The 19,203-nt window shown below is 44.5% G+C and overlaps 1 protein-coding gene across 3 annotated transcripts in view; it reads left to right on the top strand.

Annotated features, from left to right (window-relative positions):
• Positions 1-19,203, top strand: part of ENOPH1 (enolase-phosphatase 1) — a 31,547-nt gene that overhangs the window by 2,765 nt on the left and 9,579 nt on the right. The window contains exons 1-3 of one of the 3 annotated variants that reach the window (XM_032334734.1): positions 14,841-14,913; positions 15,433-15,534; positions 16,877-17,079. In XM_032334734.1, coding sequence (XP_032190625.1) covers positions 16,991-17,079 — 89 coding nt within the window. In that variant the 5' untranslated portion in view covers positions 14,841-14,913; positions 15,433-15,534; positions 16,877-16,990. Of the gene's footprint in view, positions 1-14,840; positions 14,914-14,935; positions 15,049-15,432; positions 15,535-16,876; positions 17,080-19,203 lie in introns of those variants that run through there. The other 2 variants (XM_032334733.1, XM_032334732.1) reach the window with 2 other exon arrangements.

The raw sequence follows: 19,203 nt of genomic DNA on the forward strand, positions 1-19,203 counted from the left end.
AGAGTGACATTTCACAAATTTTACTTGAACAAAACACTTTGTAGCAGAGTATGTCAAGGAGTGATCTTTTAAACCTTTTAAAAGGTTTAATCCTTTAAACCTTTTAAAAGAGATGCTAAATCATACCCTTCGTGAACCTCTGAGCATGGAGGTGGAAATTGGACATGTTTGTTCTACTTTGGACTTTATTAGCTACGTTAGGTATGTGGAACATACAGCTCTGCTTCTTGTGGAAACAGACATCGAGTACCACACATGTGCCACTTGTATACTTGACTCATCCTCAAAACCTCTGCGAGGTGTGTGCACTGTCCACATTTTACTCATAGGAAACTAAGATTCTTAAAAATTGAATGGTATGTCTGGATTTGAACCCAAATTTTCTGGCTCCAAAGCTTCTATTCTTTATATTATTACACTTGATCTCTAAGGTGGAAACCACAGTGCTTGTTCCATGTCTTCCCTTGGCTTCTGTGTATGTTAAATGAGAGAGTTGATAGGAGACCACTTTAATCAACACGAAGTACCTTAAAAGTATGTGGTAACAAATTTCAGTTTATACCATCTCTTGGCGATAGGTTTAGGAGTGAACCCTTGAACCACAATAACCGTAGTTGGGTCTTCATTTGGAGATTTGGTTCTGTAGTCAGCATATACTGTGAAAATTGAGTATTGTCAAAAATTGTCCTTGAAAGACCCTTAGGAAGTCATTCCTCTTTGGAGACTGATTTCTGTTTTTCAGTAAGTCGTGCATTCATTTTTCCTTTAGGGTGGAGACATGATCCCTGCTTCTTCCCTGGAGCATCAGAGGAAGTAGCTGGTTTGGGATTTGGTGATATAGATGAAAAATAAGTCGTGTCAGGCATTAGCCTCATCCTGAGCCGCTCACACAGTAAGAGACGCTGGAGAACAGAGACTGTTCCACTGGGTAACAGAACGCCCATTGAGTGGAATAACACACATAGTGCCAGCACTGACTATGGTTATTTTTTTCCTTTCCTCTTTTTTTTTTGGTCCGAGCACTTAAAGTTAAATGTGTGTATGATGCACCTTAACTCTACAACACGAACAGTCTGGGATGTCTCGTGGGACTCCGTCTGGGAAGTGGTGTTCTCCGGTCGGCCTGCAGCTCTGTTGGGGCTTGCCTCAGCCCTTCCCTGTCAGACAAGAACAAAAAAAACAGTGGTTTTGTTTACCAGCTGTTGTATCTTATATTCTTTGAGTCATAGAATTGCCAAATTTCTGGAACAGGAGGGCCTCCTAGCAGGGTAGTGCAGATAGTGCAGTGAATGTTGCAACCAGCTAATTAATTTCTCATGAATTGATGCCTGGAGGGGGAGGTCCTGTGTGAGGCCATCACAACTGTTGGGAGCAGAGCAGTCCAGCTTTCCTTAGATGTTCCCCCTGCATCTGAATCCTCAGCCTCCAGCCCTGCCCCTCACTGCAGGACGCATGCCTCTGGTGTTGATTTTCTTTTCAGGCACTAAGTCTGATCCTTTACGGGGCTGATCTCCCAACCTGTTTTGGTCGTGTACACCATCAGCAGAATTGGAGCAGGCACTGCCAATAGAATTTGTAAATTTTGGGGCCGCCTGGGTGGTTCAGTCACTTCAATGAGACTCTTGATTTTGACTCAGGTCTTGATCTCAGGGTTGTGGGATCAATCCCCATGTAAGGCTCTGAGCTCAGGAGGAAGCTGGCTTGGGATTCCCTCCTTCTGCCCCTCCACTCTCTCTCTCATCCCCTCCTCTCTCTCTCTGTTTCTCTTGTAATAAATAAATCTTCTTTTTTAATTAAAGATTTTATTTATTTATTTGACAGAGATCACAAGTAGGTAGAGAAGCAGGCAGAGAGAGGAGGAAGCAGGCTCCCTGCTGAGCTGAGAGCCTGGTATGGGGCTGCATCCCAGGACCCTGAGATCATGACCCAAGCCAAAGGCAGAGGCTTAACCCACTGAGCCACCCAGGTGCCCTACACCGTCATTCTTAAAGGACGAATAGAACATTAGCAAGGAGTTCCGTGTACTTACAGGACCACCTAGATAGTTGGTTTAAATGTGTAATTGAGTGTGTGTGTATAGTTGGCACCTGTGTGATAAGCCTTTGGAATGGTCTCCTGGCAGATGGGCAGTGAATCGTCCTTTACTAAACCTGTTGTGTTGTGTCTTGTGGTTGCTGCAACAAAATTACCACAAACTTAGTGGTTTAAGACAATACAGATTTATCATGTTACACACTTCTGGAGGGACTGCTCTGAAATGGATCTCACGGAGTTAAAATCAGGGTGTTGACAGGGTTGCAGAAAAATTGCCTTGCCTTTCCTACTTTCTAGAGGCTGCCCACATTTCCTGGTTCATGGGCCTTTGCTCTGTCTTCAGAGCCAGCTGCATAGCATCTTCAGATCACTCTCTGAGTTTCCTACTTCTTTTGACCTTTAAGGACCCTTGTGATTGTATCAGACGCAACCACATAATCCAAGGATAATCTTCCTATCTTGATCCTTAATTTAATCATGCCTACAGTACCTTTGCCATATAAAGTAACATTCACAGGTTTTGGGGTTTAGGATATGGGTATCTGAGAGTGGGGAAATTTTCCCCTTTACCATACTTGACGACTACAGATATTTCTAGCAGATCCCTTTATAGTTCTAGGCTACATAGGAATTAGAATTTATAATGGGTCCACTTTTGTTTTGAAATTTATCATTAATGGTGTTGGATGCAATCTTAAGATGTGGCAGACTTTTTTTTTTTAAGATTGTATTGGTATGGAGGTTGGTAAAGGCAGCACTTAGGGGCTGGACTTTTAGAGAATGAGATATTTGGCAAGGTTTTGATTTAGACTGAAGGGAAGGAAAGATCTCAAACTAAACTTTCTAAGTTAGAAAATATGAATTAAACAGACGAATTCTTGATCTTGTAAATAATATTTATTTGAAGTAGCAGATACCCATTTAATTGAAAATCAAAATGATAAAAATTTTAATTTCTGTTTATTTTATTTTATTAACATATAATATATTATTTGTTTCAGGGGTACAGGTCTGTGAATCGCCAGGTTTACACACTTCACAGCACTCACGGTAGCACATACCTTCCCCAATGTCCATAACCCAGCCACCCTCTCCCTGCCTGCCTCCCCCCAGCAACCCTCAGTTTGTTTCCTGAGATTAAGGTCTCTTATGGTTTATCTCCCTCCTGAGCCCATCTTGTTTTATTTTTCCCTCCTTTCCCCCCACAACCCTCCATCCTTCTTCTCAAATTCCTCATCTCAGAGAGATCATTTGGTAATGTCTTTCTCTGACTGACTTATTTTGCTTAACATAATACCCTCTAGTTCCATTCACGTTGCTGCAAATAGCAAGATTTCGGCAGGGGGGCAGGTTGATGGCTGCATAGTGTTCCATTGTGTATATATACCACATCCTTCTTATTTATTTATTTATTTATTTGACAGAAAGAGATCCCAAGTAGGCAGAGAGGCAGGCAGAGAGAGAGAGGGAAGCAGGCTCTCACTGAGCAGAGAGCCCGATGCAGGGCTTGATCCCAGGACCTTCAGATCATGACCGGAGCCATAAGGCAGAAGCTTTAACCCACTGAGCCACCCAGGTGCCCCGAAGTTGACATTTCTTTCTCACGAAAACTGCTGTGTTAATTTTATGGTCTTTCTCGGAAGAGAGCTTGTGTTGTCTGATAGTATATCCCAGCTTCAGTGAAACATCTGTTTGATAAGTATTGCTTCTAATGTTTTCAGCACTGAGAGGTATGTGATGCCCATTCTGCCCTCAGTAGGAAACTGCTAGAAGACAACTGTCAAGGTACAGTGAACTAGAACTTTCCTTCTACCTGTGCTGCTTATTCTTGACCCCAGTAACTGCAGCTGAGTCATGTTTCTGGTCTTCGTTCACGCTATGAACTTACTAGGCTTTTTCACCTGCAAGCATGAGGTTCTAGGATCTGCTGTGCTTATGGCGGTGATGAAGGTTAAATGAAGTGGAATGCAGAAGCCTTTGAAGATGGCAAAGCTTCATGGAAACACTGATTATAACGCGGAAGAACCAGACTAATACCGACAGTGCTTGTGAAGAGTCAGGAAGAGGGGACCTGACCTTTAGTGAAAGCCACCTGCTCTGTGGTTTCCCACCATGATTCCTTCCACCTCTGCTCTTGTGGCCCTCGTCAAAAACATGGTAAAAATGAGACCCAGAACATGTCTAATCTCAAAGAATCTGCGGAAGCTTTGGAATGGCAAGACTGTCTTGATAAGTACCTGTGGGTTTGCTTCCCATTCCCCCAGACCGCCCCATTGCTTAGTACTGTTTCCCGAGGGGAGATAGACCCAGTGTGGTATGTGATGGGGCTTTGTTTTTCAGGGAGAAACAAAGGGAAGAGCCTTTGGAGAGTCACTGTATTGGGTCTGAGTATACCAGGTGGATGGAAAGCTCCACTGGCCTGAACGTCAGGTCTCTTACTCTGGAACCTTCTGTGTCCTAGCACTTGCATGATCCTTCCTTCCTTCTGTCACATTTATATGAACACCTATCGTGCCAGGTTCTGCTAGGGACCCATAGTCCTTAAGACCTAGACATCACCCTCATGGAACCTGGTAAGGAAGGCGATGTCTTTGCATCGTGGAACTGCTATGTGTTTTCCTGTGGGCTACGAAGATTTAGCTCCTGAACTTGAGTGAGCAGGGATTTCCAGTGCCCTATCCCTTTCTTCTGTTGCCCTCTATACAGCTGAACGTGCCCGTCCAGGCCATGCTCTTTGATGCCGTCCTGTTCCTCCAGCTTGGAAGGTAATCATTTTTGTCCCTCCAAGTGCAGGTTGGTTCCATGCACTCGTTACGTATAAACATTGTTTACTGGGCTGGGCTGTGGGCAGGCAGAGCTAAGACTTGCTTCTGCTCTCAGCGGACTTTGTTTGAGCAGGAGTTTTCGAGTCCTCTCCCCTTGCTGCAGGTCTGTGCGTTTGCCACTGCGGCACCTGCTGCCTTTGGGGTTGTAATTGTGTCCTGTCTTCCAGCACTACTGAGAGCTCCTTGTGGACAGAAACAAGCCTTTTTTAATTTTTTAAAAAATTATTTAATTTTTTTTTTAAAGATTTTATTTGAGAGAGAGAGCACGATTGGGGAGAGGGCACAGGGAGAAGCAGGCTTCCTGCTGAACAGGGAGCCCGACACAGGGCTCCATCCTGGGACTCTGAGATCATGACCTGAGCTGAAGGCAGATGCTTAACCAACTGCACCTCTCAGGTGCCCCATTTTTAAATTTTAATAGCAACTGTTTAATTTCCATAAAAGATGGGAAGCCTGGTAGGTTATTAGGGTAATGGCCTATAAGTATGTAGTTTAACTTTGTGCATACGAATTAATTGGGACCCAGTATGATCTAAAACATAGGAGTTCAGGACCAAGGCATTCAGCCAGTGCTTATTGATGGTGCTCTATGGTGCCTTCCAGAATGGGCACAGGCTGGGCTGAGGTTCAGGATGGCCTCTGCGATCTGTGCTATTCCGGGTTTCCTCAAGGCGCTACTTCATCGTGTCTGAACAACATGCACTTTAGCCGAAGTGTTTACAGAGTGACATGGATTTTCATTGATGCAGTGTTTCTAAACCTAGAAGTCCAAAGGAAGAAATCAGGTAAAAATGGACATTAAAAGCTATGAAAAAAGGGGTGCCTGGCTGGCTTAGTTGGAGGAGCGTGCAACTCTTGATCTCGGGATCGTGAGTTTGAGCCCCATGTTGGTGGTAGAGTTTACTTGAAAAAAAATCATGAGACATAGAAAATTTATTCACAATTAAAATTAAGTTAAAAAGCTAAATATATCATTGAATGGAAACTTGTATCTGTTATTTTTTGGATAGAAGAAAGTGGTTCCCCGGCCCCCCGCCCCAGATTTTTCCTCAGAATAATTCATGCTTGTTATAAATTGCAAACGTTATAGAAGAATATAATAGAGACTGAATGTGTCTCCTTTTGTTTGTCACCCAGAGATGACCAGTAAGAATTTGGTGAACATTCCTTTTGATTTTTTCCTGTGCATACAGTAATTGAGATTATTGAAAAAAATGTCCAATCTACTCCCCAAAAGACATCAGTTATATAACCTTAACTTTTTAAGTATATGTAGTAGGCCTCTATCTTGCTCAGATAAGCTTGTTTTCTTTGTTGTTGTTTTGTTTTGCTCAGATAAACTTTTTTTTTTTTTAAAGATTTTATTTATTTATTTGTCAGAGACAGAGGGAGAGAGAGCGAGTGAGCACAGGCAGACAGAGAGGCAGGCAGAGGCAGAGGGAGAAGCAGGCTCCCTGCCGAGCAAGGAGCCTGATGTGGGACTCGATCCCAGAACCCTGGGATCATGACCTGAGCCGAAGGCAGCTGCTCAACCAACTGAGCCACCCAGGTGTCCCTCAGATAAACTTTTTAAGGACATCCTGTATTTAGCTCTGAGAAGTCCTTCCTTGTCTGATGATTCTTAAAATTTTCTATTCTTACAGCTTGACTAAAGGAAAAAAAAAAAGCCTTTTTTTCTAATAGTAAAAGCTTATTTTTGTGTAATACTTCTGATTTTCGTATTTATTAACTCTTGATTTTCAAAACTGGTTTTGGTGGGGGTAGGAGTCAGAGACAGGGAAAGCCAACGCCCTGGGAACCTGTTGTACCCGGTTCTCCATCACCCCTCTTTGGAAGGAAATCCATGTTTCTGAAATGAAATCCCCCGGGAAGAGGTTCCGGGAGACCCCACGAGGGTCTGTCCTCAGGGGCCCTCATGGGGCCCCAGGACCTCTTTGCAGAGGATTCCATTTCAGAAACACAGATTTCTTTCCAAAGAAGTCTTTAATACCGAAAAGGGTTCTTTGTCCTCTGCGTGTGTACATGAGGGTTTCCTTAACTTGATTTTCTTTTGAGTGATTCATTATGTGGCCTTCTTGCAAGTTCCATTTCTGAAGTCTAAAAAGTGTGGGGTTGACACCCTTCGTTGAGTAAAGAGAGACTAAGACATGTCGTTTGGATACTAGTGGTCATCACGGCAGTGGGACCTGGGTGAGAATTTGGAAAGGGCCCGGGGTCAGGCCGTTGTTCAGCAGTTCACATGGTATGGTCCAAGAGGCTGGCTGACTCCCGGGCGGGGCCTTCTGTGGGTCTAAGTCATTGTAGCTTCGTTTAAGCTCATTAGATCCCTGCAGCGGGATGATGAAGCTCTGGGGTCTGGCACTTCAAACTAAAAAAAAAAAAAAAAGATCTGATTAATAAACTGTTACCATAGTCTGTTAATATGTACTTAACCTGGGGCACCTGGGTGGCTCAGTGGGTTAAAGCCTCTGCCTTCGGTTCAGGTCATGGTCCCAGGGTCCTGGGATCGAGCCCCGCATCAGGCTCTCTGCTCAGTGGGGGAGCCTGCTTCCTCCTCTCTCTCTGTCTGCCTCTCTGCCTACTTGTGATCTCTGTCTGTCAAATAAATAAATAAAAAGTCTTAAAAAAAATGTACTTAACCTTTATGTGCTTCTGTAAAATGGAATAATAGCCCTTGTTTCATAAGGCTTTTATGCAAATTGAAATGATTTCATTAAGACCATTCATTAATCAATTCATTGAATAAGTGTGGAGTGCTTGGTAAGGTCAGGGAGAAAGTCTATGCTAAAGCTATGGATTTGAGGGTCATCAGCAATAGATGGTATTTAAAATCTTGAGATTAGGGGCGCCTGGGTGGCTCAGTTGTTAAATGTCTGCATTCGACTCAGGTCAGGATCCCAGGGTTCCTGATCCGGCTCGCATTGGGCTCCCTGCTCTGCAGGAAGCCTGTTTCTCCCTCTCCCAGTCCCCCTGCTAGTGTTCCCTCTCTTGCTGTATGTCTCTGTCAAATAAATAAATAAAATCTTGTGATTAGATGAAGTCACTGAAGATTGGCTATGGGCAGGGATGTGCCTGGAATGGTAGGGGCTCAGTGAATGTTGGCAGTCACGCCCACTATTACTACAGTGCTTGTGTTATTACTACTATTTATTAGAAATGTTACAGACTTGCCAGGTGAACCGAAATGTCTCATTTTTCTTAGTACAAATGTATTTGAAAGCTTTATTAGAAGTTTCTGTGAGACTGTCAGGATCCCGGAAGGTTGGGTGATCGCAGTGAGTGGTGCTCCCCAGAGTCATCCGTTTGCGGAACTGGATAGGCTCAGGCATTGGGATTTGGTAGGCCTGCATCTGGGTCCTGCCTTTACTTTGTATCAGCAATGAAACCTTTAGAACCTCAGCTTCTTCATGTGTTCAGAGGGGTCACCCTGCAGGGACGCCAGGTGGATTCAGAAAGGGGATGTCAGGGCTCCTGGGTGGCTCGGTCAGTCAAGCTTCTTTCAGCTCAAGGCATGATCTCAGGGTTATGAGGGCTCTGAGCTGGGCTCTGAGCCAGGCATGGAGCCTACTTAAGAGTCTTCCTTTTTGTGCCCCTTCCGTGCTCCCTCTTGCTCTCTAAGAAAAATAAAAAAATCAGTTATCCACTCCTTCCCTTTCCCTTCCACTGCTAAGGGCTACGACTTCAGGCCAGTCAGGTTTCCTTCTCTGAAACTCGAACCATAACGGTTATTCTCTCCCGGTGCCTATTTTTAAAATCTTATCCCAGCTATTAGCCCCTTGTAATGATAACCTTTCCTTGTGTGATGTGATTCTTTGCAATTAATTAGATTATAGTTTATCTTTCTTTAAGGAGTTTAATCTCCTTAATGGGATATAGAAGACTTTTTTTCTTATCTGGCAATGCATTTATTCATTCATTTGAATGCACATATGAAATGTAAGACTTGTGCTTTCAGAGAGGAATGGTTACATCCCTGCGTACAGCATTGAAAATAGGGACACCAGAATTACAGTCTCTGAGCCCCTGTGGCCCTATGTAGCAGTGAGAGCACCAGACTTTTGGTAGTTCCTAGGATGGTCTTCAGAAAGATATTTAAGGAGAAGTTTTAATCCCACAGCTGCTGAAGCTGTCTAACAGATGACAGGGACCACTCCTGTGAAGTCATTAATTCCCATCTTCGGAAGTGTTCAGGCAAGTACAAACTTCCAGTTATAAAATAAGTAAGTTCTGGTATGTAATGTACAGCATGGTGACTTTGGTTAATGCTACTGTCACTGAATATATGAAAGTTGCTAAGAAAGTGTATCTTAACAGTTCTCATCACAAGAAGAAATCTGTGTGGTGATGGATGGTAATTGGGCTAATTATGATGATCATTCTGCAGTATTGTATGTACCTGTCCAATCATTATGTTGTGCACCTGAAACTGATGTATGTCAATTATATCTCAATTAAAAAAGAGGTTATATACTGTCACTGCAGAAAATGTATAAGCAAAACAAAACAGAGAATCTTTTGCTGGGAGAATTGGACAGCTATATGTAGAAGAATGAAACTCAACCATTCTCTTACACCACGCAAAGATAAACTCGAAATGGATAAAAGACCTCAACCTGAGACAGGAATCCATCAGAATCCTAGAGGAAAACATAAGCAGTAACCTCTTCCATATCAGCCACAGCAACTTCTTTCAAGATATGTCTCCAAAGGCAAAGGAAACAAAAGCAAAAATGAACTTTTGGGACTTCATCAAGATCAAAAGTTTTTGCACAGCAAAGGAAACAGTCAACAAAACAAAGAGGCAACCCACGGAATGGGAGAAGTTATTTGCAAATGACAGTACAGACAAAAGGTTGATATCCAGGATCTATAAAGAACTTCTCAAACTAAACACACACAAAACAGATAATCATATCAAAAAGTGGGCAGAAGACATGAACAGACACTTCTCCAATGAAGACATACAAATGGCAATCAAGACAGATGAAAAAATGTTCATCATCACTAGCCATCAGGAAGATTCAAATTAAAACCACATTGAGATACTATCTTACACCAGTTAGAATGGCCAAAATTAACAAGACAGGAAACAACATGTGTTGGAGGGGATGTGGAGAAAGGGGAACCCTCTTACACTGTTGGTGGGAATGCAAGTTGGTGCGGCCTCTTTGGAGAACAGTGTGGAGATTCCTTAAGAAATTAAAAATAGAGCTTCCCTATGACCCTGCCATTGCATTGCTGGGTATTTACATGAAAGATAACAGATGTAGTGAAAAGAAGGGCCATCTGTACCCCAATGTTTATAGTAGCAATGGCCACAGTCACCAAACTGTGGAAAGAACCAAGATGCCCTACAACGGACAAATGAATAAGGAAGATGTGGTCCATATACACTATGGAGTATTATGCCTCCATCAGAAAGGATGAATCCCCAACTTTTGTATCAACATGGACGGGACTGGAAGAGATTATGCTGAGTGAAATCAGTCAAGCAGAGAGAGTCCATTATCCTATGGTTTCACTTATTTGTGGAGCATAACAAATAGCATGGAGGACATGGGGAGTTAGAGAGGAGAAGGGAGTTGGGGGAAATTGGAAGGGGAGGTGAACCATGAGAGACTATGGACTCTGAAAAACAACCTGAGGGTTTTGAAAGGGCAGGGGGGTGGGAGGTTGGGGTACCAGGTGGGTATTATGGAGGGCACATGTTGCATGGAGCACTGGGTGTGGTGCAAAAATAATGAATTCTGTTACACTGAAAAGAAAAAAATTACCAAATTAAAAAATTACCAGATCTAAAAAATAAAAAACCAAAACCAAAAAACTGAGAACCTTTGCAAATGGTCATGTTCCCCTTGATTTTTGTTCTGTGGATTAGATAGTCCCCAGGAGGGGATTATGCTGTATATTTGAAACCTGTTTCATTTCTTATTTGAGAATGTAATTTGTTTCTAAGACCCATCAAGCCACTTAATTTTCCTTTCCTTTTATCTTCTGAGATTAGTAGAAAAATAGTAGTCCAAAGAAAAAAATTATAGTCCACTAATACTGCTTTTGTGTTGTTTAATTTTCTGGCTAAAAAAGTTGTATTTACTTATTTTTTTTTAAATATTTTATTTTATTTTAAAAGATTTTATTTATTTATTTGCCAGAGAGGGAGGGCGTGAGCATGCGTGCGCACAAGCAGGGACAGAAGCAGAGTTCCCACTGAGCAGGGAGCCAGGTGCTGCTTACCTTATTTTCAAGTAGGCTCCATGCCCAATAGGGGCTTGAGTTCACAGCCCTGAGATTACGAGTCTCATGCTCTACCCACTGAGCCAGCCAGGCACCCCTGGCTGAAAAAGTTTTAAGTTCTCAAATACTTTAAATCATTTGTTGTACTGTGTGGTTCATTGGAAGGCTTTTATTTTTTTATTTTATTTTATTTTTAAGATTTTATTTATTTATTTGAGAGAGAGGGAGCATGAGAGGAGAAAGGTCAGCGGGAGAAGCAGACTCCCCGCCAAGCAGAGAGGCTGTGTGGGTGTGTGGGACTTGATCCTGGGACTCCAGGATCACGACCGGAGCCGAAGACCGTCACTCAACCACCTGAGCCACCCAGACGCCCCATTGGAAGGCTTTTAAAATAGTTTCTTTAAATAGCTATACTCTAAGTATTACTCATTACCTTTTTATTATCCATTTTCCTCAAAGGAGACTTGAGTAAACAATATAGTGACTGTTTTATTCTTACTGATTCTATGACCTTTTTATTAAAACAACCTCTTGACCATAAAGCAAATCCATAGTGGACTCCTAAACATTAACGAGGCAGCTTCCTTAATTAGATGTTTCAGAAATGTTGTGGCCCTTACAGAGCGTTAATGGGGCTCTTTCAGAAAGCCACCGCTGGGCTTCCTGGGTCATGTAAAGTGCTGCTTGTGTAGTGTCCCCTCCAGCATTCGATGGAAATACTCTCACTTGGTTCTTGGCGTTTTGTTCTGTGTACTACTAAGCCGTACCAGCCCCTTAGGTGCCTGGGGGACTAAAAATATTTCACGTGTTTATAGAACCCTAGGTTTATTGCGGCATGTTTTTCATACTGTAGTATTCGGAAATTAACCCATAAATGGATTGTGACTGAAGTTAAAACATCTGTCATCACAGTTACTTCTGGAATTACTTTTAAAGCCTGAAAATGTTGAGTGGCCAGCGTTGGGCAGTAAGCTCTAGCTTTCCTGAATCTATTTTTAGAGCCTTCTCGTATGTTGTCACAGCACATGTAATTCATATAGTTACGGCTTTTTGAAAAGCAAGTGATTGGAAGGCATTTTATTTATTTTATAAAATAGGTTGCTCAAAAAGTATGCTGAAAGAATAGGAAGAAATCTTAATGATTTAGTTTTTGGCCACATATACCTTTATATGATGCAACAGCGCTTACTCCACTGAGGTCCAAGTCTGCTGACACGTCTCCCCAGTGAGTCCTGACATCCCCCCGTGTGTTGTGTACGAAGTTCTGCCCTTCGTGCAGCGGGCAGTTTCGTGTCTAGAGGGAAGAGGCAAATTAGATGATAAGGAACTCTGAAGCTTTTCCTAAAAGTTCAGAATTGTTTGAGACCTTGCACCCTGTATTTCTCTGAGTCCCCTGAGGTCAGAGGCTGAGGTTGGTAACTTACCAGCAGTCTCTGCCACTCGGTGGGTCCTCAGTAACAGTTGAACGCATGAGTTCATCGTACTTGTGATTTATCCTCTGGGGACTTTGCTGCCATCCTGTCACTCAGTTTGGGTCTAAGGTGATCGTTGCCCGGTTTAAATGTTTGTGCTGGAGAATGTAAGTGGCAAGATCTAGGTCTGTCTATTTGTCTGCCTGTCTGTCTACTTCTCTCTGCCATCACTGCAGCGACCTTGCTTGGGATTACCATTTCCGTTCAGCAGGTGAGGAGACAGAGGCGCAGAGAGGGCCGGGGGGAGCACAGCAGGGCGAGGCAGGGGCGGACCCCGGCCTGGGGCCCTGCCGCGTCTCTGCTGCTCCTCCCTTCTCCCCGCTCTTCATGGAGGACTTGGGCTCCGGCCTTCGAAGGTTCTTCGGAAACTGTTCTTGGGACCCGTCAAGCTGGATTAGGGAATCGGGCATTGTGACGCACAGAGGAGTGTAGCTCTGCGTGCACTTTTAGAACTTTTACATACTTTAGCTTTTCAGATTTTGGGAGGCCCTGAATCTAACCAGCAGTTCCCCGGGGAGAGCTTCCAGGTGTTCGAGAATGGGGGGACAGTGGGAAACAGGATGTTAGAGGAGGATGACCAAGGGGGAAGGAAGCAGGTAGAGGGTGAGGGGTCAAAGCTGGCTTGTTGTTTAACTGCGAAACATTTTAAATAAGGAAGTATATGGGTTAATCTAATGACTGCGCACCTACCACGAAGCTTAACTAGGTTTTATACTGTTTTGTTTCAGATTGTAAGGATTGAAACATTACAGCTGTAGCTGAGACTCTTGAGTACGTCTCCAGTGGTAGGAGAGGAGGGTTATTTGTGTGTTAGCGTTTATGTTCGTGTGGATAATTGAAGTGCGCTGATTCTTAACTGCTGTATACTGCTCTTGAGTAGGAATGAATATACCCGAGTTTATCTTCTCTCTCACTGGGGAAGATTTCGGTTGCTCCTGTCAATTTTGTTACACCAAGTACTGCAATAAACATTTTTTTTACTTTCCTCTTTGTGCATGTGTGTTAGAGTCTTTGGTGCGTGTCCAGGAGAGGCCTGGGTGCGCGTGCACAGAACCTCCAGCATCTTCCTCTCTCCTCCGACAGTGCTCTGAGTGGGGTGCCCGCCTGCCTTCCGGCCCGAAGGTAGGGGCGAGGGGCACAATGTAGGACACGACGGGGAAACCAAGTCTTCAAAGAAAAGCTGGGCTCTGTCGGTATTGGGAAGGGAATCTCTTGCAGAAAAAGCAAGTGCCAGTCTCGGCTCTTTGTTTTCCTTCTTTGAGATCCGGAATGAGTTAGTATTGAGCTTAAACAAGGTTGTTCTGCCAAGTCTGCTGGACGGTCCTCCGGGCTCCACTGTGTGTGCTCTGTTCTGGACGATCGTGACAAACTAGAAGCCGTGCGACAGCCAGCGGACTGGGGGGGCTTCTGTGTTTCTACTAGCGCAGGTGAGATTGTAGTAACGCGTTGTGAGGAGAGGTAAATGCTTTGGCCCTGCTGTTTGTTTATTTATCTTTTTTGTTGGAATACAGCTGACTCCCCTACCCTGTTGGTTCCGGCGGGCAGCATAGTAGCTGGACGTTCTACACGTGTTAGGAAACGGTCGCCACACCAAGCTTCATCACCGTCCCTAACCAGAGTTCGTCCCTGTGTTCCCTACGCTATACTTCGTATCCCCGTCACTTATTTATTTTAGAACTGATAATTACAAAGGGCGTTCAGTGAATGCTTGAATAAATAAAGGAGTGGATGAGTTGAAGTAAACAGACTTCTTGAGTTCAACTTGATTATAGAATTCTCCTTAAACCGTAAGACCTCCTCTGAGGTGTACACTTGGGGTCTACACTCCTGGCGTACGTTCCTGTGCTGGGTTTTTAGACAGGTTCTTGCTAAGACTGTTTCAGTCGTGAGCCTCTGGATCAGTCGTGAGCCTCTGGATCCGTCCTGCTCCTCGGCCTGTCCCTCCCCTTGCACCACGCCGCAGGGGTGGTTTCACCTGCCGTGCTCCTGTCCCGCGCTAGATTCTTAACCTCACGGTGTATTGTGTCTTTCCAGTTCCCTTTTGTATGCCCCGCTAGTAGACACTAAAAAAATTATTGAATGTGCCATATTTGATTTGAAAGTATCCACGTGCTGAATTGTAAGTAAATAAAAATTTTGACGTAAGAGAGCTCACCTTACCGACAGGGTATTTAATTTTGAATTGTCCTGCCCATCACTGTCTTGTAGGTAGTCTGACCACCAAGAAAGAATCATGCTGATCACATTTTTTTTTAAGCATTTACCCTGCGTGGACACCATCTTCCAGCCGAAATTTGAGCTGTGCACACGTGCTAGCTTGTGTGTATCAACACTGCAGCTCTGAGCAGGTGTGCGTGAGTCAGCAGACTCGCTGTAAAGGGCTGAACAGTACATTCTTGGACCTTGCAGACCGTGTGATCTTGGTTACACATACTGCACTCTGCCATTTGTGGCCCCAGGGCAGCTGCCGATGCTGTAAGCAAGTGAGTGTGGCCATTTCTAGTAACACTTCATTTCCGGGGGCGCCTGGCTGCCTCAGTCGGTGGAGCCTGTGACTCTTGATCTCCAGGTTGGGCGTTCAAGCCCCACACTGGGCATAGAGCTTACTTAAGACACAAAAACAAAACAAAATTCTTCATCTACAGAAGGAGGAGGTAGACTGGCTTTGGCCCATGGGCCATGGTTGGCTGACTCTTGACCTAGTTCATTTGTTTCTTGGTCTTTGTTTCTCCAGCAGAAATTTTCACGTTTGCCATGTAAGCTTCAGGGGCTTACTTGCCACAGTTAGCAGAGGTGAGACTGTTGGAAGAACTTGCTCTCGTGCAGATGACTAAAGCTAATTCTTGTTTTTTAACTTGTTTATCCAGGACATTTTATTTCCTTACATCAAAGAAAATGTTAGAGAGTATCTGCAGACACACTGGGAGGAAGAGGAGTGCCAGCAGGACGTCAGTCTTTTGAGGAAACAGGTTGGGACATCGCTCTTCCATTGCTTCCACGTTCCCAGGTGTCTGAGACTTGATGCTGGGAGACTCACATGTGCTCCGAACGCACTGGAAACAGCGCCCCGGCTTCCGAGGGCGTGGCGGTGTGGTGGCTTGCCTGCTTAGGGACTCAAAGCACGTCATTAAACGGCCAAATCGTGGCAGTTACTGTCTCCACAGTTGCCTCTCTTTGGAGCCATTTCGATTGCATAAAGCTGTCATTTTTTAAAAATTAATTGATTATTTAAAAATGTCATGGATTTTTAAAACTAAGCTTTTTCTGGTCGTGTGCAAGAGGTTTTTTGCCATCTTGCCATGTTTCTCAGTACCGTCTCCCAGGGAGCCTCTAGTCTCTCCTGCCTCCTGCATAGCCCTCCTGGGCCCTCGCCTCCACACAGCCCTGCACACCTCGCATCCAGCTCCCCCCAGGCCCAGCCTTCATCTCCTGTGCTGTTCTGCTCTGTTCTCTGGCCAGCTTACAGTCGGTTTTCCTTTCTGCATTCCGTGCTGTAGAGCTCCTGCTCACTTTCTCCTTCAAACTGCTTCAGTGGCAAAGATCTTACACACTGGGCCGGGTGAACTCTGACAGTTATTTTCTAGTCGTGTTCTATGTCAGACAATGTAGAATGTTCTGGAAATGTTTTAATGGTTGGGAGTTGGGATTGGAAATAATACCCTTGGGGCCATTAGGTATTTGGGTTTCTTAAATGTTCTAGGTAACTCCAGGTTCGTCTGAAACACTCCCTCCCTTAAGCTTTCTTTTGTCTTAGTTCTTGTTATTGAAATTACATATTCAGTCCCTGTTATAGTATACACATCGTTGGTCTTTAGAACCTGGACATATGCTTTGTCAAAGCATCGTTGTTCTAAGTACCTGCTAGATACTTTGGGCAAGAGGAGGAAATCTGCAAGATACTGAAAAAGAGCCAACCCCAGACTGCTTCCCTAGCCTCTCTTTATGGGATCCCAGGCATAAGTGAATTTCACTGACATTTTCTTTGTTTCTTCCCTTGATTCATTATCGTGCAGAGAAAATGGTCGGATTTAACCGATGTCCTGGTTTGTTGATCCCGTAAGTGAATCAACACGCCGAGTCTCACCATATCATTTTACTGTTTTATGCTGTCTCTCTCCCGTACAACATGGATGCAGATTTATTCATTCTAATCCACTTTCCGCCCCCAAAGTGTAAGATACTTTAATTTGTAGCAATGTAGGTGCCAGTGATAGCTGGAGAAAGCGGGTCCGCTAGGTTTTCAGGCCTCATTTTAAGTGATCTTTTTTACAGTAAGTAAGAAACAAACTTCATGTTGTTTATGACTTCAAGGCGGAAGAGGATTCGCACCTGGATGGGGCTGTTCCCATTCCGGCCTGGTCTGGCAGCAGAGGAGACGACCCCCAGCGGACGATCCAGGCCGTGGTGGACAACGTGTGCTGGCAGATGGCCCTGGACCGCAAGACCACGGCGCTGAAGCAGCTGCAGGGCCACATGTGGAGGGCGGCGTTCGCAGCCGGGCGCGTCAAGGCCGAGTACGTGCTGGGCGCGGCTCCACGCACTTGGCCAGCCCGGAAGCCCGAGACATGTACATGGTCCTCTGCCCGGTGTTAGTTGTGTGATTAGTCAGATAGATAAACTCAACCTTCTTTTTATTTTTTTAAGACTTTATTTATTAAAGAGAATGGGGGGGGGTGGGCAGAGGGAGAGGGGGGAAGCGGGCTCCCCACTGAGCAGGGCAGATGCTTAACTGATGGAGCTGCCCAGGCGCCTAACGCTCTTTTTATTTGAACAAAACAAGTGTTTGTTTTGTTTTTTTCCAAGGTGGGGATAAAGCATTCCACCTAGCTAAGCTCCCCATGTTAGCATGCCTGGCTTTGTGGGATGGTGGTTGAGGACTTGGATCCCAGTTTATATATTTATTTATTTATTTATTTTTAAAGATTTTATTTATTTGCTTGACAGAGAGGGATCACAAGTAGGCAGAGAGGCAGGCAGAGAGAGAGGGGGAAGCAGGCTCCCCGCTGAGCAGAGAGTCCAACTTGGGGCTCGATCCCAGGACCCTGACATCATGATCTGAGCTGTAGGCAGAGGCTTAATCCACTGAGCCACCCAGGCACCCTTGGATCCCAGTTTAAAACAGCTCCCAGGAAAAGGTGTCTGAGCTCGGTCACATTTGATCTTCAACAGACAGTGCCGTCGGGCTGGTTCTCAGGGCTGTCGGGTTTCCTGCTTTCTGCACTACCGGAGAAGGAACGATGCTGTCAAGGATTTATATGTCATCTTGGGGTCATTCAAATTGTCAGCAGTGCCACTCTGTCCTGTGTTGGGGAGCAGCTTCCATACACCCCTGAGTCTGGGCTGTGGTGTTCCCGAATGCCATCCTGTCCAAGGAGACTTGGAGTCCTGTATTGCTGAGGAATTCTTTCTTTCTTTCTTTTTCTTTTTTTTAAGATTTTATTTTTAAGTAATCTCTACACCCAACATGGGGCTCAAATTTACAACCCTGAGATCAAGAGCCCCTGCTCTGTTGACTGAACCAGACAGTGCCTGCTAAGAAACTCTTACCACAAAAAAACTAATGTACTGTGTGGTGACTAACATAACATAATAAAAAAAAAAAAAGAAAGAAATCCCCCTTTTTAAAAAGATTTATTTATTTGACACAGAGAGAGAGACACAGTGAGAGAGGGAACACAAGCAGGGAAAGTGGGAGAGGGAGAAGCAGGCTCCCTGCTGAACAGGGAGCCTGTTGTGGGACTCAATTCTAGGACTCTGGGATCATGACCTGAGCCAAAGGCAGATGCTTAATGACTGAGCCACACAGGTGCCCAAAAAGAAATTAATTTTTTTTAAAAGATTTTATTTATTTATTTGACAGACAGAGATCACAAGTAGGCAGAGAGCCTGATGTGGGGCTGGATCCCAGGAACCCGGGATCGTGACCTAAGCCTAAGGCAGAGGCTTTAACCCACTGAGCCACCCAGGTGCCTGAAAGAAATTCTTGATGTGACACTGCCACTAAGGATTTTAGGCCATTGCCTGATGCACAGCAGAAGACCCAAGACTACTTCGAGTTGCTGCTATATTTTTTTTTCCTGTCAAACGATTTGCCCTTCCTCTGTGTATTTCACAAGGGGCTTCTTTTACTTTTTAATATATTTTTTGAAGATTTCTATTTATTTCTTTGAGAGAGAGCACATGAAGGGCAAAGGGAGAGAGAAGCAGATGTCCTGCTGAGCGACGATCCTGACCCCGGTGCTCAATCCCGGGACCCTGACCCAAACTGCAGTCAGATGCTTGACTTCGACCGACTGAGCCAGCCAGGCGCCCCGGGAGGCTCCCACTTTTTAAAGGACACGTTAGGATTTCAGGATAGGCCAGTCGTCTGGGAATATCCGTTAGTTCAGTGTGTAAGACACTAAATGATGGAGTTGAGAGAGGATGCTTGAGCTAGTCATAATTAAGTTTCCTTAATTATGAAACCAAGGATTTGAAATAAGTTACCTTAGACCTCTAAGCCCTGACTTGGAGCAATAACAATCTGCAAATTCAATGTGGAAAACTCCTGTCTCTGTGATTGCAGCATAATGCACAGAATAACCCACGGTCATGGGTGCTGGTTTCAAACTAGTTGACCACCTTCCTTCAGTCCATGC

The sequence above is a fragment of the Mustela erminea genome, chromosome 2 (genome assembly GCF_009829155.1).
Source record: "Mustela erminea isolate mMusErm1 chromosome 2, mMusErm1.Pri, whole genome shotgun sequence".
Classification (NCBI taxonomy): domain Eukaryota; kingdom Metazoa; phylum Chordata; class Mammalia; order Carnivora; family Mustelidae; genus Mustela; species Mustela erminea.